This window comes from Protopterus annectens, chromosome 10.part0 (assembly GCF_019279795.1).
Source record: "Protopterus annectens isolate FY-2018-M chromosome 10.part0, PAN1.0, whole genome shotgun sequence".
NCBI classification, from domain to species: domain Eukaryota; kingdom Metazoa; phylum Chordata; order Ceratodontiformes; family Protopteridae; genus Protopterus; species Protopterus annectens.
This window is the reverse complement of record NC_056744.1, coordinates 992,036,024-992,059,272: the sequence shown is the minus strand read 5'-3', so window position 1 is coordinate 992,059,272 and position 23,249 is coordinate 992,036,024. Positions and strand designations below refer to the sequence as shown.

At 39.9% G+C, this 23,249-nt stretch overlaps 1 protein-coding gene across 1 annotated transcript in view; it reads left to right on the top strand.

Moving 5' to 3' along the window:
• The window catches only part of LOC122812818 (interferon-induced protein 44-like), a 453,365-nt gene that overhangs the window by 233,430 nt on the left and 196,686 nt on the right, over positions 1-23,249 (top strand). The window contains exon 5 of the mRNA XM_044084871.1: positions 15,834-16,005. Coding sequence (XP_043940806.1) covers positions 15,834-16,005 — 172 coding nt within the window. The remainder of the gene's footprint in view (positions 1-15,833; positions 16,006-23,249) is intronic.

Below are 23,249 nucleotides of genomic sequence, written 5' to 3'. Positions count from 1 at the left end.
AGATCTCAGGTAAGAATCTTAATCAGGAGTTGCTTGAGTTATGTGTCCTGTCTGTACAAGTTACCAAGCACTCAAAAATGCAAATATGATGCTGTGGATGCATCATGTATTGCAGCATCTACAGGATATATTATTGTGAGATATGCTTAGTTGAATATTCAGCCCTGCCAAACCATGTGGAACCAGAGCTCCTTAATGCTCCAGTAGATGAAAAATCCCCTGTTTGTTCTCCCTGATGAAGGTATAGGTTCATAGGTTCATAGGTTGGTACTAGGCTATCAGCCCTAGGGCTTATACAAGCCTAGCCATAACAATTCCCTGGCTATTTCTTTCCACACTATTTACTTCCCTGGACCCCTATCTAGCAGGGTGACTGACATGATCCCCGGGGTGAATTTCCTTTCTCCCATCCAATCGTCAAGGTTCCTATTAAAGAGGGCCAAAGAGGCACTCTGCTTGACATGCATGGGCAATTTATTCCAGAGGCTGGGGAGTCTCTGGGTCAGGAACCTATCCCTCCAGCATGTTTTGTTTATTGTGATGACAAGGTTTAGATCCCTGGAGCGTATGGCTCTGAGGGATTGGGATTTCTTTAAGTGTAGCATGTCCAACAGCTCTGGGTTTGACATGGCCTTGTATGTTAAGCAGAGATCGCCTCTGAGTAGACGATATGCGACAGAGTATAGCTGGAGTTTTTTAAGACGGTCAGCGTAGGGCATCTGCTTTAGGCCTGTGATTCTTTTACTGAGGTATTTCTGCGGCCTTTCCAGTTGTTGCCGATGTCTTGAGAGGTGCATACCAAATGGGGCATTGTATTCTATAATGGGTCTAATGAGGGATGAGTACAGTGGGACAATAACCTCTTTTTTTCTGGATGAAAACCCCTTAGTGATGAGGTGTGCCACATAGAAGGATTTCCTGACTGTTGTGGCTATGTGGTTATCGAAGGTGAGACCACTGTCCACCTGTGTCCCTAAGTCTCTTATCACACTTTCGGTGTTTAGTGTACTGCCACCTATATGGTAATTCATGGGTACATGATTTTTTACCAAAGGGGATAACTATACATTTCTTGGCATTGAGCTTGAGCCCATGGCTCTGGCACCAAGCATCTGTTTCTGTAAGGTCCTTTTGTAGAGCATCCACATCATTTGGGGATTCAATAATGGCTCCCAGTTTGCAGTCATCTGCAAACATTGTTAGCCAGAGTCGCTTAGTGTTGGCCTGTACTTCAGAGAAGTAGAAGCCAAACAAGAGTGGTCCCAGGACTGAACCCTGAGGTACTCCATGTGTCACTTGTCTGGAGCTGGATTTGGATCCAAAGACTTCATGAAACAGTTAAAGACTTTGCAGTCTGTGAAGCAGCTGTATGAATCCCAGGCACCAGCATTCAGTGGAATCTTCCCAGTTAAATATTGGCCTTATACCAAGCAGGACAGGAATAAAACTGGGAAGGGGAAAAAAGGGCAAATTGAGATTGAGAAAGGGGTGGCAAGCAAAACCAAAAGAAAAGGCTGGGAGCCACTAAAGCTCTGATTCCTAGAGGATACAACTATGATTTGTCTTGGCTACTCACCCTAACCCCCCACCCTTCCTTCCAGTCCTCTGCTGTAACCAGCTCCAGAAAGGATAATGAGGCACTGTAAGCTTTTTTGTTCAGAACTAGAAAAACATCACTTGGGAAAAGTGGATCCTAAACATTCTTCAGCAGCAAGGGTACAAATTACAGTTTCTAAAATACCCAAAATATGAAGGAATTTCCGCTTTTCCCAGGAGAACAGCTTACTGTTTTGCCACTAATATGAGGGATCATCTGGAGCACAGGACTATAGAAAGACTGCACAAGAAAGAACAAAAGATCTCTACTCCAGACTTTTCCTAGCATTGTGAAAAAAAGGCATATAGAGTTTCCTACCGAGTTTATCTCATTTAAATAAATTCCTTATCATTCCAAAAAAAAATTTACTTCTTGAAACCCTTCTTTATTTATTTATTTATTTTTATTTACACTTTCATTGACCAGTCCCACTAAGCCAGTGGCCAAAGAACTGAGGTGGTGTTCATACTTACTAAGGGACATTTGGTCAGGACACTGAGGAACTTCCCCTACTCTTTTTCCTCCATGCTGTGTCAAAAATTGTAATCGAAGGAAATATGGAGGAGAATACTGGATGCAATATGAAGGACAATATTGCTTGAGAAATGGCAGATTCATGGTGTGCAGATACAGCAGTGATCAAAGTTAAAGTTGTGGTGTTGGAGGAAGAAAATTTGGAGACTGAGAAAATGTTGGAATTGATGAAATAACAAAGGGGCTTGATCCACCAATATATCCTACCTTGAGGAATCTGTGTTCCTTGAGGCATTTGGAGTTGGCCCTTCTACCTCCTGATTGTTACTACCTACTGATGCACTTATAGACCTAGGAGCTCAGTGGGCTTGGAACGATCCAGATATGGCAGAGCCAATAAAAAAGATGCCAAATAAAATCTTTATCACTCCAAAGGACACAGCACACTGGAGCAAGGGTCCCTAGTAGATGCCATGACTGTGGCAGAAGCCACTAAGAAGGAGTGCTAAACTACCTGGACAAAATGAAGTGCTTCCAGAGGAGCTTGACTAAGGAACTCACCAAGTCCCTCTCAGGTAACATACAGATGGACTTCCAAATACAGTAGACTCCCAGCCATCTGCCTTACAGTTGATGTCCAATGCATCCATGTGTCTGCTTTCCAATGCAGCTGATAGTATGGTGAGAACAGCAGGAGCTGGCATAGAGATCAGCCAACACACCTGGATGTGATTGCATGACTTTACGGAAAGCTTCAAAACATTCTTCCTTAATGCCCCTTTGATGGTTCTACACTGTTCAATCCAAAGGTTAATGAAACTCTCACCAGGAGAAAGCAGGATGGTTATTCTCTTTCTGCCACTGGTATCTGCTTTTCTACCCTTCAGAGAACTTTTTCCAGGAGCCAAATGAGTGGTAAGAAGAGGGGGTTAAGAAAAATCTCAAGGTTTCAGTCAGGATGCTCCTGCAGATAGATCATCCTGAGGCAGATGGAGGAGTAATTCCAGTGGACATCACCCTAGGGCAGAGGTGGACTGTAGAATCAGGGATTTCATGGTCCTTTTACTGAGAAATTATTCAAGTGCTCCTGAAGAATTGCCTGACTGCTGCACTCTGGAGACAGTCAGGGGTGCTTATCCCTGTACCCTCAAGCCTGGCAGACCACCACACTAGATATTTGGGTGCTGAGGATAATCACCTGAGGCTATATTATTCCGTTTGTCTCCCCTCCTCAAAAAAATAAGCATTCCCACAGTGCCACCTGATCAGATGGAGTTCACAATAGCAAAACTCTTAAAACTGTTGTGAAAAGAGTCCTCTAGAAGGTCCCCCCAGACTTATTAGAATCTTGAGTCTATTCCAGGTTCGTTTTAGTTCCAAAGAAGACAGGGAACTTAAAGCCAGTTCTGGACCTCAATCATTTCAGTTTGTAAAACAGATAAAGTTATGGATGGTCACCATTCAGTCCATTTCACCCCTTCTGAGGAAGGATGACTGGATGTGCTGTATAGATCTCAAGGATGCTAACTACCATGTCCAGATGGTGAGGCAATCCAGGAAATGTATCTGTTTCCAGCTGGGAGCCAATTATTTCTAATTCAGGGCACTGCCCTTTTGTCTCACACGGTAGTAACTGCCTACCCAGCAAACAAGTATTGCGCATGAGTAACCCTCCCTTCTGCTCATTTTCCCAGTGGTTCCATCTGCTTGTCACCCTCTCCACACACTGAGGGTGTCCTGAGTTAATCCTGCTCCATCCTTGTTAGATAAGAGATTTGTTTTATTGTTTAGCACTTCAGTTAATTGTTTGAGTGCTGCTGCTTTATTTTCTTTATTTGTTGATTTTTCCTTTAAATCATTCTAAAGGTCCCTAATACTTGAAATTGCCTTGTCAAGGGAGTTTAAGTTGTTTTGTTGTAGCATTACACTCACAAGCAATCTTTCTTGGTATTATTACATCAAGAGGTTAGCAGTGCCCTGTACAGACACAAACACACGGAATGTAAAATTGTCAATAAAACTTACTCAGAACTGAAACCTGTAACTTAGTGTGGCTAAAACAAAGCCATTGCATGGAGACAAGCTAAGAACAGGTAATTTGCACATTAAACAGCACTACTATTAAATCTTAATACAATCTAACCTTGTCTAGTGCCAAACCGCAGTGACCACCCAAAGAGACCTCTGTATAACCCAATCCACAACTTAACAGAATCTCACCCAAATGCAAGTCCAGACAATATGGATATTCAGTTTTCAAATGACTCTGTAGTCAGGTTGGTAGATACGGGTGCCCTGAGATAATGTAGCAATTATCTTGTGTTCATAAACAACCATTTAATCTTTAAAAATCAAACATAGTATATAAGAGATGCACATACACAATTTCACTAGAGGCAAAAATCTTGCATATAAACAAGGTTGTCAAGAACACCTGCACTGCATCCATGACACATAGTGTTCACCACACAAATAGACCAACCTATGCTGAGGCACTAAAAGGCAATCTTCCCAAACCTCAAAGATCTTCTAAACCTATAAGCAGTAACCTCTAAAGCACTCACCAAAAACAACACCTAACACCACACATACTCCTACACCCAGTAGATCCACAAAAGCAAAGCCTATAAGGCAAGCCAACACATTACCCAGGACTCTTGTCACAGGAGACTCCATTGTACAACACACAAATGCCCCACTCATCTGACTGAACTAGGAGAAGATAAGACGATGCTTAGTTGCTTGTCTTTAGCCAGGATCTGGCAGTTTACACATGCAATCAAGTTGCAACACCACAGTTACCAGTATGATTCTATCGTAGTCCATGTGGGCATTAGCAACCTGAGATGTACTTCCCTGGACTGTATGAAGAGAAACATTGTTGATCTCTCTGATTATGTGTTTCGGCAAGTATGTGCCTTGCATTGAAGAACATTCTACCTTCACCCAGGATGATGCTCAATACGAACAAAAGATTATTGACTTCAATAATTGGCCTAGATTCTGATGTCTTTCCAGGAGGATTCAGTGTTTGTCAGCATAGGAAGACATGGTTAACAGATCACATTGCTTTGCAAAGACTGGCCTGTATTTACCTCCCCTAGGCTTCCAAATATTGGCTAAAAGTTTATCCAACCCCTTGGAGCCATTTTAGGCAATGCCAAATTTACAAACCAACCAAACATAGCAAATAAAACCCAAACAAACCTAAAGGGGTTACTGATTAATGAGATGAGCCTAAACAAGAAATTTCACACCCTTCAAGCTCTCCTCACTCTGGAGAATATTGACATCTGTGCCATTATTGAGACTTGGTTTAAAGCCACAGAAAGTTTTCCAGCAGTGCAAGGCTTCAGTACCTTCCACACATTTACATAATCAGCTGCACAGACAGGGTCAAAAGGTTAAGGAGTCTCAGCGTATATTAGCAAATGGAATAACTCTACATTGGTTAAGTAAGATGATGCCCTGGAATTTATCCACATGCAAATCATCATAGACAAATTCCCATACCATATACTAGCAAGCTACAGATCACCCTCTATATTTCTAGAATCCTATAGATCATACCTAGACTTACTGGAGACACTCATCATTAAACCAAATACCCTATTCATGGGAGATTTTAACTATCCTTCTATAGACTGTGAAACACATTGCCTCATATTCACAGGTGTAATGATTCCTGGACTTTATTAACACAGACACCCTTGACTGGACAGTGCACACACCCACTAGAGGTTTAAACATATTGGACCTGGTACTTACCAATATGGGAGAGCACTGCACCACCCCAGTGTCATGTCCTCACTGATGAGACCAGACTACAAATCTGTTTCCTTTTAAATAAAAAATCAACTCAATAACCCCAGCAAACCCTGTAACTGTTAGGAACTACTACAAAGCGAAAACAAAACAAGAGGCTGAATGACAGGTGAAAGAAGCAAATACTCCAAAATGCATTATTTATTTATTAAGGGTTCAGGTACCTAGGCAGCGAGACATTTCCTTGTGGTACATTTGACTGGGGACACAAGGCTGAAGGGACAGTTAACTGCAGAGAAATATGGCTGTTGGCAAATTCCCTGTATTCATGCTAATATGTTTATACAAAGCATTGGTTAGAACTTTGTTTAATATCCCTTATATGTGCCTGTATCCTAACCCTAAAAGGGCAGCTCGTTTTGCCAAAGTAAAAACATGTACATTTCATACACTTGGCAACATATATAATGTACTTTGAAGCACAATTCACAAATGCTGCGGTTTTATATAGCTTTCCTGTAACTGGATGTTGGAAATACTGGCCTGTTAACAAGTACTGGCAAGCCGTGCACTGTCCACATTTAAAGGTGCCATGTCTCTGTCTTTATTAAACATAAAGTTCTCACTGATGCTTTGTATAAACATATTAGCATGAATACAGATCATATTTTTTGCTTCATGGCTCTACAAGTAATAGATCCTAATATGAGAAGAGAAGATCTTAAAGGTCTAACTGAACTTGAAGAAACTAAATGGATTGCTGAGTTGAGGGCAGATAAAGCACCAGGACTTAATGAAGTGCTACCTATGAAACCCATTCTGAGAAGGCATCGGCTAAGATGAGGACACTGATTGGGCATGCCTCTTTTTTGCCAATGTGATTAACAGAAGAGAAATCTGCACAGGAAATTATGTCAGTGGTGATGTAACTTCTGTAGGAAATGATGTTAGTAATGATGCATTTTGAATTTTATTGGATGATTTTAGCATTTAACTGAGCTCTAGATTTGTAAATGCAGATCTGAAGAAGGCTAAAAGCCCAAAGTGCTCACCTTTGTTTTTAGTGCCTTTACAAGTGCGTTGGAATTTTAATAAATACATTTTGCCATGGTATTATCTCTTGTATTCTTACACTTGGATTCATTTCTCAAAAGTAATTTTGCTGGCTTACTTGTATTCATTTGTTCAATCTACTCCATGGACTTGCAGATCAGGCTAGTTAGGCTGATGGGTCTATAATTTCCTGGATCAGTGGACATTCTATCTTTGTGCAAGGGGATAACAGTGGCTGTCCTCCACTCAGCTGGGACAAAGCCAGTAGTCAGGCTGTGGTTGAATAGGGTGCCTAATGGTGTGCAAGTTCCTATATGAGTTCATGTAGGATGCAGCCTGAGATGTTATCTGGTCCCTTGGAGGCTGCATTTTTTGCCTTTGAGAGGGCAGTGATAACTTGCTCCCTAGGATAAAGGGAGGGGGACAGGTGCTAGGGATGTCCTGCTTTACTGATGGGGGGACAAAGGGGTGAGGTTTTCACTGAACCTGTCTGCCAGCAGGTTGGCTATATCTATGGTGTTTATGTATGTGGTGTCCTTAACCACCAGTTCTTAGCAGATCTGGGTGCTTCCCTTGAGATTACGGACATATGCAAAGAAAGCCTTGTGATTGTCTTTAGTAGATGTGGGCAGTTTGGACTCAAAGTTTGTTTCGGAGGATTTCATTTGTGCTCTTATTTGCTTATTCAGACTAAGGAGAGATTGCTTCCAATTATCCACCTAATACTTCTTGGTTCTGGAGGGTTTTTTCCTTTTATTATAGAGTTTATTTATTGCAAATGTCCACCAGACAGGTTTACTCTTTCTTAAGGAGGAAGATTTTGTCCTGTTGGGTATTCCAGTGCTTGTACAGTACTTTGGTATATTTTGAACATATGTGCCAGTTCCTATGGAGGGGAAGGGAGCTGTGAAGTTGTTTACCCCTTCCCTCAGGAGGATGTAATCAGCTTTAAAGAAGTTTTTTGTTTGACCCTATCTAGGGGGTAGTCAGGGGAGATGGTGACTCCAAAAGTGACCGCTTTGTGGTTGGATCTTACCAGGCAGGATGACACTGTAGGGATGCTATAGTGGTTACTCATTGGTTAATACCAAGTTCAAGATATTTTCACCTCTTGTAGGGGTGTCAACCAGCTGGTCCAAGGCATTTGCATTGACAAAATCAAGGAATCTCTGGGCATTTGTGTTTAGGCATGAGTAGTTCTTCCAGTCTGTGGTTGGATAGATAAAGTCACCCAGGATCAGGGTAAAGGGTTGAATCTTGATATATTTGAAAAGGTCTAGATAGGTGGAGTGGGCATCTTGAGTCAAAGTTGAGGGCCTGTAGCTAGCTATGATTTGAATAAGGGTCCTGTCAATGGTTAACTGCACTTGGAGTGCCTCCTGTGCGTCATACTGTTTGACCAGCCAGGAGGTGTGTCTGTCTTTTATATATATTGAAACTCTACCCCTTTTGCTTTGCTGCCCATGATTTAGGGTCTAAATGTATGATAGGATGAGTAACCTGGTATGGGTGGGGTGCTCGCTGCAGCTTTGAACCAGGTTTCTGTGACTGCACAAATGTCAGCATCTTCGAGGTTTAAGAATGCTTGCAATAATTACAGTTTCATATTTAGTAGCATTTAGCAGCATGACCTTTAATTTGCATTTTAATGAAATTTTCAAGTTGGTAGTTTTGACCTCATGGTATTTCCTAAAAAAGGCACTATGGGGGAGACAAGAGCCTTTGACATGAGCATGAAGTCCAAAGGGAGAGAGATGCAGGCCATCTCTGGCAAAGCATCGTGGTTTGTCAATCATGTCTTCCCAGGCTGTCAAGTACTGGATCCCCTTGGAATGACACCAGAAACTAAGCCAATTGTTAAAGTCAATCATTTTCTGTTTGTATTGAGGCATCATTCTGGGTGATGGTAGAATGCTGCTTAAGGCTAGGAACATACCTGTCTAGGGCACATATTCAGCGAGCTCTGTCATGTCTCTTTTCATTTAGTCCGGAGAGGTATGTCTCAAGTCATTCATGCTAACATGAACTATGATAGAGTCATAACAGTACCTGTTGTTGAGAGACTTGGAGGCATGAGTGATATGGTGGATTCTGGCACCTGACAAACAATAACCGTGACATTCTCCTTATCCAGCCTGATGAGGGGCACATCTGTGTGCCTTGCAATGGAGTTTCCTATGACTAATATGTTGGGTTTATGTTTAGGCCTTAGTGGCTGTGAGACACAGGTGTGTGGACTGTGTGCAGTGGGTGGTGTGGTGGGCTGCGGAGTTCACATGTGTTTTTACCTCAGAGGTCTCTTTTGTTTGTGTATATTTTTGCTGAGGACCTCCATATATGTGGGTGTGTGTTGTGTAGGTGTGGGTAGTGGTTGAGGTGTGGTGTTTATGTTGACAACCTTCTCAGTACCAGATATACTGGCAGCAACTTTGTTAATCTGTCCCGTCTGACCTGTTTGCTAATGTAGTCCATAACCAGTATGAACAGCAGTGGAATCACAGCTGAACCCTGTTCCACACCCACTCCTACTGGGAACTCTTCTGTGAGAATGAATACTGTCCGTACTTGAGTCATTGGGTCCTTACATAGTGTGCACTAATTCTAACACTGTTTCTGGGGTTTTGAACCACTGCAGTACTGCCTGAATCAGCTTTCTTAGGACCTTGTCATACACCTCCTCCAAGTCCAGGAATGCCCATTTGGAGCCTTCCTCATCTCTAGTTTCTTCTCAGTTGTCTGTCTTACTGCAAATATCGGGTTAGTTGTACTGCATCTTGATCTCAATCTGAGCTGCTCCTCTCCCATCTTAAGATTACTACTCTGCATATCTATTTATCAGTCACCCTCTCCAGAACTTTCATGCAATATGACAGGAGGTTGTGCCTCTGTACTGCCCACAGTTGTGGATGTTGTGAGGATATTAGATACTGCTATCTTTACTGGCATGACTGGCTGAAGTTTTATAAATAATTGTAAATTATCTTGTGTTACATATTGTGTTCCATGACTGACTAATTTTGTAAATATATTTATGTCTTTTGATTATCACTCTGATTTATGCAAGATATTTGGATGTCACACAGTGTTCTTCTGGTTGACCAAATGTTTTTTTAAAGAGAATGCCTGAGTCAGCTGACCTAAATCTGATGTCATTGTGTGCCAGGGCTGAGAGAGAAGAATCTTCAATGCAGCTGTTTATTTACTTTTCAAAGTCTGATGTGAGAGTAGAATTCTCATGGCAGCTTCCTGTTACTTTTGAAAAAGATCTGCTATAAAAAGCAAGTTCTGAGTTCAATTGTTCAGTTATCATTCAGTTGTTTCCAGAGCTGTTCGGTAGTAGTTGTCCAGTTGTTTCCAGAGTAGTTGTTCCATTCGATGAGGATAGACAACAGCCTGGAGTGTGGACATAATTCTTCATCTTGCCTTGTAGAAGTAAGAGTATACTCTTGCCTTGCTAAGTTATTTAAATCAGATACGGACAGTTAATCTTCAGATAGTCTTGGAACTATAGCTAGATAATTAGAGGTTTTCTAGAATCAAACAAAGTAAGATACACCACCAAACGCGTCCAGCCCAAAAAGCAGCCAAATATGAGACACCAACAAGTTGTATTAGCGTTTTCATTCACATTTAATGCAGAGTGAACTTCTTCAGAAACAACTTGCACATCCTTACAACTCTAATAAATACAAATGTCAATCAACAAATTTACATAATGAACTAATTAGATGAATTAATTATTTAAATTAGTTATTTAAAGACATATACTAAGTATCCGAAAAAGAAATACTAATAAGTACATATCAAAATCAAGTTAGTTTAAAAATCAATAAATGAAAAAATATATATGTTCAAATAATAAAACATGTGTATAAAAGTAAGTTTACATCTAAAAATAATGAACAATACTGTAGTGAAAATGTTGTTGTTTTAACTATTTGTTTTCTAAAAAACATTTTAAATTTATTACTTCATTAAGACCAGGGGCGTTGTCTGCCCCTAGAAAAAATTGCCAGAAGGACTCTTTGCATTCTAGCATAGATTTTATATTACCATTAAATACAGTGTTTGACACACTATCCATAACAGAAAATGTAAACTTCTTAAAAACACTACAAATGGCTGAATGTCTAGCTAGTGCATTGTTAAAATCCTTCTTTTTGATGGCTAACAAGTGCTCACGGATTCTGACCTTAAGTTCTCTGGTTGTCATACCCACATAGTAGCTTGGACATGTCTGACACTGAGCTACATAGATTACCATCAAACTTTGACATGTGAAAAATTCTTTGGACCAATGTGTATAAGATAAATGTGGAAAATGTATAGATGAAGAATTACTAACATGTCTACACTGTTTGCATGTGTGACACGAATAAGTTCCTTTAGTATTTATAATTCTTTTCTTATCCAAAACATGCTTGTCTTTGGCTTCCAAGATAGTTTTTAGGTTAGCAACCCTTTTGAAAGTAAAATGAGGCTTTCTACCTATAGCATTTGTCAATTCCTGATTACCTAGTATTATTTTCCAATTGTCTAGAATTATATCTTTAATAATCCACATTTCATTACATATAGGTAAAATGAAAGCATTTACAAACTCTTTTTCATTACTGAATTCTGCATTGTGAGAACAATTTGATCTAGTCAGAAATAATCCTGAGTTGAGAATAGGTCCTATTGTAGTATTACGAAGTTGGGAAACACATAATTTGTCAAACTTTCGTTTCTCAGAAGACACATACAAACTATTGAAGAAAGGTTTTTCCTACATTCCTTCTAACAATATTAATAAGGCTAGAACCATCATAGATTTTAGACTCACTCTTAGGAAGCTTAATTTGAGATATATTATGCAGGATTTAAAATGTACTGATGTTTACCAAGGCCCTAAAAAGGCTAGTACATACAACCCTCCACTTATCAATACATTACAAGTATTTCAAAATTTAAGTGAGAATGCTTTAAGGAAAATAAATCCTATTCATCACTATCACAATCTAAGTGAGTCTGAATCTCTGGCTTTAGAAGAGCTTAGAACTAATAAAGAAGTTAGAATTATGAAGGCAGATAAGGGGGGTAAAATTGTTATTATGGACAACACCCATTACATTGACTCTATGGAGAACTTGTTAAAAGATGGTAATATATACCAGGTAGTAGACAGTTTACACATTCGGAAAAGTTTTTCTAAACTAGATATAAGTCTATTTGATATTTTTAGTCAAGGAGAAACTGATTTTAACACCTACAATTTTCTACAAGTAGAGTTTCCAAAAATGGGAAATATGTTTGGTATACCGAAACTTCAAAAAGATTTATTACAGCCTCCTTTTAGGCCCATAATATCAGCAGCTAAATATAAAACAGAGAACATCTCAATTTGGCTGGATTATATTTTGAATCCAGTTGTACAAGGTTCTAAGTATTACTTGAAGGACTCATGGCATTTATTAGAAAAGCTGAAGGAACTAAAGTTGCCAGTTTCTAATTTTGTAATGGCTACTTTAGACGTACAGTCATTATATACCAGTATAGATAACATCACTGGTATTGAATATTTAAGAGAATATCTTGTTAAATGTACTGAATTTGAGGGGACAAAAATTAACACTATTTGTACACTTATGGAATTAATTTTAGATAATAATTTTTTTACATTTAATAACATTTTCTATCAACAAATCTCTGGTGTAGCAATGGGTGCACGTGTAGCTCCAGCATATGCAAACCTAGTGATGTCTCAGTGGGAGACTAGGTTTGTAGATAACAGTGCATTCTCTGACAAAATTGTTTTCTACACCCGTTACATTGATGATTTATTTTTTTTATGGCATGGTACATTTGAAGAATTTGAACATTTTGTTTTGTACCTAAACAACACCACTTGCTTTTTGAAATTCACTACTGGAGCATTTGGCAACAGTATTTCTTTTTTGGATTTGTTTTTAACTTATGATTCCAACATACAGAGCTTTTCAAGTAAGATATATAGGAAATCTACCTTTACGAATCAATATTTACATCAAAACAGTTTACACCCTTATCATATGAAAAAGGGAGTAATAAAAGGTCAATACATTAGGCTGAGCAGATTGACTTCAAATACTGAAGTTTTTCAAAAAGAAATGATAGTTTTGAGAAATTTCTTTTTGCACAGGGGATATCAAGAATCATGGTTGTTGTCCATTGAAAGAGAAGTTTCCCAACTTCATAATACTACAATAGGACCTATTCTCAACTCAGGTCAAATTGTTCTCACAATGCAGAATTCAGTAATGAAAAAGAGTTTGTAAATGCTTTCATTTTACCTCTATGTAATGAAATGTGGATTATTAAAGATATAATTCTAGACAATTGGAAAATAATACTAGGTAATCAGGAATTGACAAATGCTACACATTTTCCACATTTATCTTATACACATTGGTCCAAAGAATTTTTCACATGTCAAAGTTCGATGGTAATCTATGTAGCTCAGTGTCAGACATGTCCAAGCTACTATGTGGGTATGACAACCAGAGAACTTAAGGTCAGAATCTGTGAGCACAGAATCTGTGAGAATGCAAAAGAGTCAATTTTTTTTTCTAGGGAGGTGACAAGCCTCCTTGGTCTATGAAGTAATAAATTTAAAATGTTTTGAACATATATATTTTTTCATTTATTGATTTTTAAACTAACTTGATTTTGATATGTACTTATTAGTATTTCTTTTTCGGATACTTAGTATATGTCTTTAAATAACTAATTTAAATAATTAATTTATCTAATTAGTTTATTATGTAAATTTGTTGATTGACATTTGTATTTATTAGAGTTGTAAGGATGTGCAAGTTGTTTCTGAAGAAGTTCACTCTGCATTAAATGTGAATGAAAGCGCTAATACAACTTGTTGGTGTCTCATATTTGGCTGCTTTTTGGGCTGGAAGCGTTTGGTGGTGTATCTTACTTTGTTTGGTTCTACAAGTGATTTTTGCATTTTCTAGAATCAATATGAGATCTATCCTACAGTATTATTTTCATATTTCCTGTGTGTGCACTCTGATGTTTATTGGAATCAGTTATTCATAATTTACAAGTTTTAAATTCTTTTATTTATTATTAAATGTTTTGCTACCTATCATTGTGGCTGGTTATTTAGTTAATATTTTTAATAACGTGAGAGTGTTTATGCTTACTGTAATAACACCAGGGCCACAACAAAAAGCCTTACTGCTTGGGATACATCCTACCATTTGTTTCAATATCTATTTTGCCCAATATAAATAGAACATTCCTTATGAAAGCTATTGTGGTACTTCACTAGTGGCAGCCGTTACCTTGTAATTTGGGCAAAAAAACACAGCATGTAAATATGTCAGCCTTTCCCAAGAGTGTGTGTATGTATGAATATCAGACATTTAAGATTGAGTGTGTCAGATACCTAGAACTGGGACACAGGGCTCTACAGTAATTAGTGTGGAGACTCAGTTTGGGACCTGGAGTGAAGCATATAGTCCATTCCCAGGTTTGGAACCTGTTCCCGGTGTACTGTTAGGGGTAATTATGTATTTGTATCCCTGCTTTTAGTACACTCCTTTACTTGAGACAGTGGTGAGGATTGAGACTCCCTAGTTACTACCCTGGGGTAAAGAGGTCTCATCACAGATGTCCCCTTTGTTCTTGTACACTAGCATGACTATGCTTATTCTCCAATCATCTGGGATATGTTTTTCTCTCCACACTGCTATGAGTACCCTCAGGAGCCATTTCTCCCCTATCTCACCCTGCATCTTTATCATATCTGCTGTGACTTCATCTGAGCCCACTGCTTTCCCTGACATCATTTTCCTTAGTGCTATTCTTACTTCTTCTAGGGTGGGCTCCTCTTCTCTCATCGTAGACTGTGTATGGGGAAGTTCAGCTTCTGTGGGGTTTTCTTCATTCAGATTCTGCTGCAAATATTCCTTCCATCTGCCTTTGATGTCCTCTAGGCTGATGAGCAGGTTGTTGCTGACATCCCCTATGAAGAGTGTCTGACTATCTTCTTTATCTTTCTGCCTTTGCTTTGCAACCTGAGATAGTTTTTTTGTGCCACTTACTGAGCCACATCCCAGAAGTTGGTAGATTGCTTCTGATGCCCTGTTCTTTGCTGCTGAAACTCCTTTCTTAGCTTCTTTATTAGCCAACCAGTATTCCTCCCTAGCTTGGTCAGTCTTTTCTATCTTCCACTTTTTTCTGCACTCCTTTTTTCTTTTGATGACTTTCTGAACTTCTGCATTCCACCTTTCCCTATGTACCTTATTTCCATACCTGGGTTGGCCACATATCTGTTCTGTAGTCCTCACACATGCTGTTTTAAGGTACTGCCATTTTTTTTCAACTCCACCTATTTCCTCCTCTTCTTGGGGCGCTAAAGACCTGAGTAATTCCTTGAATGGTTGTAATTTCTCTCCAGTCAACTTCCAGGTCTTCAGCCTGGTCTCTGTTGACCTTAGAGCCTTCTCTTACTACTGCTTGGAGCTGATTGTGTCAGCCAGTGGTTTATTCTGTGGGATGACTGTTTCACGGGGGATGACTTTACAATCATTGATTCTACCCCAGAGTCCTTTCCTTTCTAGGAGGAAGTCTACCTGAGGTGCGTGTTTTCCAGTTTTGTATGTGATCTTGTGACTGTCTCTCATTCTGAACAACTATTTTATAGACATTCATATTTTTACAATTTCCTACTGCAATGATACTATTATTCAGATGTCTACAGCTGTTATGCGTGTACTTTACTGTCCTCTTCCATGATATTCATATGAAAAGAATAATTATTCATTGACTTTTAATGGGTACAATCCTTTCTTAGTAGCCCTATATGCTACTTTGTTTTACTTACACTGACCATTAAAATGATGTTTCCTATTTACTAATGACTTTCATATTGAAAATTCATGTCTCATTTTTATTTTATTTGCAGTTTATTCCTGATCTTCCAATTCAGCCTGAGACAGCAACATATGTAAGAAATCCTTCTTTCAAAGACCAGATTCATTGCGTTGTATTTGTTTTGGAAGCGAACAAAGTCAGCATTCTTCCTAATAAACTTTTAGAGAAACTTCGTGCCATACGTGCAAAAGTTAATGAAATGGGTAAGGCGTTTTCTCCTATAGATGCAAAAATGTGTCAGAACTTATATACTATCTTCAACTGTTAACATATCACCTTTGTATTATGTATTTGCCATCATTTTAACAAGGTAATATGGAGTAGGGCAAAACAGCCTGACTTTTGGGAGTGAGCCATAATATTAATCAAGCTAAACGCCTTATTCAGAGCAACACAGAGCCAATGAGAATGCAAGTCAAATTTGTAGGAGTCAGACCTAGGTTTCAAGGATATTATTATGTACTTGCTAGCTTAATCATACAAGCTATAGCTTTATCTTTTCAAGACCAACTTTGTGAATTTGAATTCTGTTAGGTGGATTGTCAAAAAAAGTCATGTGAGCTCACATAATCTGTTATATTACATTTTTTTACCCCCACATTCTCCATTCAGGGAGAGGCCTCTGCTGCAACCACCTTGTATTTGTAATCACCCCAAGAATATTGCACCTCATGGAAAGAGCTGGACTGACTTCAGTGAATCAGTGGCTTTAATAATGAGCCATGATTAATCTGGAGTCACATAACCAGCCTCCTTAAGGTCTTATTACTTCCTGGGATAACTGTCACATTTCCAGACAGAGCTAGTGGTTTTGAATTTTAGACACTCAGCAGTAGATTACAGTTTAATGTAACAAATAAGTAACTAATGAGATGAATCCTCTGAAACTTTAATGGCAACTAAAAATAGGAATGCTTATCAAAAAGTGGATGAATATTTTGCATTGCAGTTTAAAGTTGACAAAATCTGATGTTCACTGGTGTTGAGTTATATTACAGGTATGTGATGACAGAAAAGTACTGATCTGCCTATGTATTTTACCCATTTAAAACAGTTTTCATATTGCTGCTGACTCCATTCCATTCCCCCTTCTTTTCTGCTGTCTACCATTGGTCCCATGTCTTCTTTCTTTCTTTTATGTTTACTCCTCACTGGTCATGCCTGATGGCTCCACTGCCTGTTTACTCCTCACTGGTCATGCCTGATGGCTCCACTGCCTTCACCTGGCTGGACAATCAGTTTTATTAACATTAAAAGACAGACATAGACAGGCTAAGTGAGAGTCCTATGATTCATTCATTCCTGCATGGGATGCCTTAGTAACCCATTTCTTCTTAACCTATGGTATGAGTCAGGTGGTAGAGAACAGGTCAGCTTACTAATCTGGAAGTGCAGTCTACCTTCCCATGGTGGAGCCCCCCCTAAACACACATATGTCCTTGTGGCAGCTCACTGAGCTTGCGTTTCTGCATTGCTACCCACAAGGAGCATGCCTTTGCGTGCTGTCTAAGCTTGTATAAATGCACTGTGGTAGTGTATACTAAAAGGGCTGCAGTCCATAGGTACATGTACCCAAGCTGCTGCATCATAGTTAAGACATTATCCCTCTGTGCCATAGAGCTAGCAGTCCCATGTCTTCTTGAAAGCTTCAGTGGACCTGCATTCTATCAGACCCTCTGGTAGTATGTTCCATAATGCTTAATTCATTCACCAACCTATCTATGAAGATGTTTTCCTTATGTCCAGACTACAGTTTATGCCTTCAGTCAGGTAGTTGTGCCTGTCCTACAAATAATGTTGTTCATCTTTAGGCCGATGGCCCAAAATTACTGCCTTAATATTTTAGTTTGTCATACATGAACATCCCTTCTTCGTCCTCTCCCCATCTTGAGCAAATTCTTACATTTTTAAAAAGCATCTGTTTGTATTTTTTTTCCTCCAACCTTCTTGCCATTCTTGTGTCTCTCTCGTTTATAGCATCTTGATAGGTTTTGCATTTTTTGCCCTGAAAGAACAATAGAATTGTGCACAGGATTTTAGCTGCAGTCTGACCAGTGATGGATGGTAAAATTACATCTCTACTTCTTGAACTAATTCCTCTCTAGGTATATCCCAACCTGTATTCCCTTTTGTCACAGCCTTCTCATTTTGGGATCGTTAGCTTATTTCTGCATGAACAAGGATTCCTGGATGAAGCACTGAACCTGAACAGGTACTTCTGAGCTGATAGGACCTGCATACCAAGGTCTTTTTGTTAGCTGCTCACCTGTTTAACATTGTCTGTCCAATTTTGGTGTCATCCCTCAGTAGGTGGATCATGTTGTAAATATCTTCAGTAACATTCCCCATGAGCATCACAAAGTACTGGATCCAGGGCTAGTCCCTGCATAATTTCATTAGCTACCCATCTGTATGTTGATAGTGCCTTGTGTTCTTTTCTGTTCTTTCTTCATGCTTAATGCAGTGGATTCTTACTGCTTTTCTTTCTGCTGTGAACAGCTTAGCTTTACTAAATGAGAACATACAGTTTCTAAGCACATGTAAGACACTGACTCAAACTCACAAAGGCAAGAACTAGGTATCTATGTTACACATAAGATGCCCTTCTGGAAAACACAGTGCTCTTCCTTAGTATTACTAACACCTACCATTACATCTGTACTCTTCAAAAACTTTTTTTTCTCTTTCATCCCAAAGTACCATTATTTCAGTAGCTACTGACAAACTAAAATTTTATTAGATAGTCCAGACATTCTTCCTCTAGTTTCCTATTGTCATTCATCTAATGCTATCTAACCATCTTGAATCAATATTTAATAAGTAGTGGAAGATGGATTACATACAGTACCACCTGTTTGAAATGAAACCGAATGGGACAGTTTCTCTGTCTTATCCCTTAAAGATGACATTCTTGCTAACTATTTGGACTGAGAACCCTTTGGAGGCAGCAACAATTATTCTAAGACCCCCACTGTCCATTCACTTGATTTGATCCATTACCAAGTGATAATGTTTGCTTTTCTCAATTTCACATGATTTTGCAGTCTTTTTTGGTGCTGGATTAATGAAAATTGGCATCCGTAGCTCTCAGTGTTTTCCAGTGTGGCATGGCGGTAGTAGTCATATAGTATAACTCATTCTTTAGCTGTATATGTTAAGACTCATTTTTGGCATTGCATACTGTGAACGCTTTTGCATTTGACATATCTGATAAGTTGACTTTGATTACAGAAAGTGTAAAATGGCTTCTCTTTAAGAGTTTTGTTAAGATGTATGAGGTCTAGGACTGTAGTTATTTTTCTTCACTATTAGTAGGTTGGTTATCCAGTCAGGTAGTACCATATTGTACTGGTGCAAATATCTCTCTTCTCACTGGAATTATTAATTACTATTTCAATTGTGCCTCCACTGTGAAATAATTCTTTTATTTGGGGATTTCACATTTTCCTTGGCAATCTGGTTCCATTCTATAATATCCATTTATTTGGAAATGTCCTATGAAATCTTTTTGAATGTTTTCTGTCATCAGCCGACATTCTTTTTCAGCCTGTTGAGCAGAATGTCTTCCATAACATAGTTCATATACTGTCATACTGTGCCTCCACTGAGTTAATGGCTTGAATAGGTCTGGTACTTAATTATAGGTTCATAGGTTCCTACTAGGCTATCTGCCCTAGGGCATTTATAAGCCTAGCCAGAGTGTGTTTGGCTTTCACCACCCATTTTAAATTAATTTTGCTATGCCCTTTTTCGAGGTTAGTAAACTGTGCCTCTGTCTAACAGTGATACAGAAGTGATACCCGGTGTAAACCTACGATCTCCCATCCACTCATCAAGATTCCTCTTGAAGAGAGTCAATGAGGGACTCTGCCTAACCTGGACTGGGATTTTATTCCAGAGTGAAGGGAGCCTCTGGGTTATGAATCTGTCCCTCCAGCATGTCCTATTTATTTCAGTGCTGAGGTTCAAGTTTCTCGAGCGTGTAGCTCGAGGGATTTGGATTTTTTGAGGTGCAGCATGTCCATTAATTCCGGGTTGAACATGGCTTTATACATCAGGCACAGATCGCCTCTGAGCAGGTGGTATGCCACTGAGTAGAGCTGGAATTTCTTTAACTGGGCAGCATATGGCATCTGTTTGAGCCCTTTGATCCTCTTGGTGAGGTACTTTTGGGGTCTTTCCAGTTGCTGCAGGTGTCTGGTAAGGTACATACCAAAAGAGGCATTGTACTCAATTATGGGACTGATGAGGGATAAATAAAAAGGCACGATGACCTCCCCTGATCTAGATGTGAATCCCTTCATGATTAGGTGGGCTATATAAAATGTTTTTCTAACCACTTTGGCCACGTGGTTGTCAAATGAGAGCTTGCGCAACTTGGGTACCCAGGTCCCTAATTACTTCTTCTGTACTTAATGGATTACCACCTATGTGGTAATTTGTGGGCACTTTGTTTTTGCCAAAGGGGATGACTATACACTTTTTGGCGTTTAGCTTGAGGCCATGGCTCTGGCACCAGTTGTCTGTTTCTGTGAGGCCCTTTTGGAGGATGCTTGTGTCAGCTGAAGAGTCTATTATGGCACCCAGCTTGCAGTCATCTGTGAACTTGGTCAGCCACAGTCCCATGTTGGCCTGTACCTCCGAGAAATATATACCGAACAAGAGAGGTCCCAGGACTGAGCCTTGTGGGACGCCACTTGTAACTGGTTTGGAGTCTCACATGGCTCCAGCAATTCTAGCCATGTGGGTTCTGTCCTTGATCCAGTTTGCAACCCATCTAGTGACATAGGGGTTTATATTTAAGCTGGTGAGCTTATCTATAATGCTCGAGTGGGGTATTGTATCGAAGGTTTTTGCGACATCAATAGCCTTGGTGACTGTTTCAAAGAAATCAACCAGGTTTAAGAGGCAGGATCTGCCCTTAGCAAAGCCGAACTGGGTAGGATCCAGTGTCTGTAGGTCCCCAATATCTTTATTTATGAGGTCCATGATGATCCTTTCCATAGCTTTGCAGACCAAGCTAGTCAGGCTTATGGATAGTTTTCCAGGATCTGAGGCACCACCTTTGTGGAGAGGGACCACTGTTGCTGTATGCCACTCTTTGGGTACATATCCTGTAGTAAGGCTGAGATTGAACAGTAGTTTTAGGTTTGGGTTTAGCTCTTCTTGAAGTTTATGTAGTCCCATTGATGCTGTGTTTTTCTGAGCATCTGAGATGTCAGGGGGGCAGCACTCTGCTGGGATAGATATTTGCCCTTTTGGTGGGGGGGGGAGAAGTTTGCGCTGAACCTGTGAGCTAGGATGTTGGCAATGTCTGTGGGTTCGTGTATTTTTTTGTCATTTTGGACTAATTCTGAGCATATCTGGGAATTCCCACCCAGGTTCCTAACATAACTAAAAAAGCCTTGTGATTATCCTTAGTGTCCTGGTTTTTGCTAATACTGATCAGAGATGCCTCCCCTTTTTGGGATTTTGCTCTATCATGTAGTAGCTTCCTCCTTTTATTGTATAGTTTGTTTATGACTGGGGTCCACCAGACAGGACGCCTGCCTTTGGAGGATTGGGTCTTGGTTTTATTTGGGATTGCATGATCCATGCATTTCTGAAGGTGTTCATAGAATGCGTTTATAAAGGCCATATTTTCCACAGGCCCGGGGCTTTGAAGGATTCCACCTTGGTTTTGAGGAGTGTGAAATTTGCTTTAGAGAAGATTTTCACTGTGGTTTTCTGGGCAGGGGTGGGGTCAGGATGTGAATATCCAGTGAGATTAGTTTATGGTCTGATCTTACCAGTGAGGGATACACTTCTGGTCTGGAGCATAGAGTCCCCATGTTGGTGATGATCAGGTCCAGTATGTTTTCCTCTTGTGGGAGTGATAACAAGTTGTTCCATAGCATTTGAGTTTATAAATTCTAGGAACCTTTTGAGGTGTTTGGAGCTAGAGTAATGCTCCCAGTCTATGTTTGGGTAGTTGAAGTCACCCAATATAATGGTGTTTGGAGAGACCTTCATATTGTCCAGTGTTCTCATTCCTGGGTTTGGGAGGGTGGTCTGTAGCAGGCTATAAACTGGAAGGCAGTTTTACCCACTGTTAGTTGCACATGGATAGTCTCTGATGCTTCGTGCTGTGCCACCAACCTGGAGGTGTGGGTATCTTTGACGAATATTGATACTCCCCCTCATTTTGTGGCCGAAAAGCATGGTATGAGGTATAACCTGGTAGTGCTGGGGTACTCTCAGGAGCCTTGAACCAGGTTTCTGTTACTGCACAGATATCTATGTTCTCCATGCTAAGGAGAGTTTCGAGTGCATGCATCTTGAGGTTTAGACTTCTGGCATTGAGTAGCATTACTCTTAGTTTCTTATCCCTTGTGATACCTATGGAGGTGGGTTTGTCTTTTGAGCCTTGCCTAAAAAAGGCACTATGGGGGTAGCAAGAGCCTTTGCCAATATCTGAAAGCCCAGGGGTGAAAGGTGCAAGCCATCCCTAGCGAAGCATCGTGGCTTGTCGATCATGTCATCCCAGGCTGACAGGCGTTGGATCCCCTTTGAATGACACCAACACTTAAGCCAGTTGTTGAAATTGATCATCTTGTCTTCATATTGTGGTATCATTCTTGGTGAGGGTAAGATGCTACTCAAGGTCAGGGTCATACCGGCCTGGGCTACATGCTCAGAGAGCTCCTCTATGTCTCTTTTCATGTAGTCCAGGGAGGTACATCTCAGGTCATTCACACCAGCATGGACAATGACTGAGTCATATTTGTACTTGCCTTGGAGTGACCTGAGTGCTTGTGTTATGTGGCGGATCCTAGCGCCCGACAGGCAGCTCACCGTGACCTTCTCCTTGTCCAGCCTGGTGAGTGGGATGTCAGTGTGCCTGATGATAGAGTCACCTATTACAAGTGTATCAGGTGTGTTGTTTAGCCTTAAGGGCTGTGACTGTTCGGCACACTGGCTTTGTGAGCTATGTGTTTTGTTTTGGGGTAGCGGTTGCTTGGTTGTCTGCTTTGGAGATCTCTGCTGCTTAGGCAGATTTTTATTTAGAGCCTCCGAGTATGTTTTTGTGTGTTTATGTGTTTGGTTTGCTGTCGTGGTAGGTCTATGTGAGACTGGAATTGTAGTGAGTGTGGTTTCCTTCTCCTCCTGACTGGTTACGCTAGTACTGAGTTGAGAGAGCTTAGCCTCCAGTTTGGCTATATGGTTGCATCTCTCACATGTGTTGGAATTTGTTGGGAGGAGGAGAGGGTTGTCTGTGTACATGAGGCAGTTGTAACATTGCCTGATACTCTTGCATTATCTTATATTAATGTTGTATTATCCACTGGTAAATAAGCATTAGCTATGCCAAGGAGTAGAATATTGATATTATACAGTGTCATTATTTAAAAAAAATAATGGCATTGAATTTACAAAGTCCTTCCTTGACTAATGAAATTTCACTTTC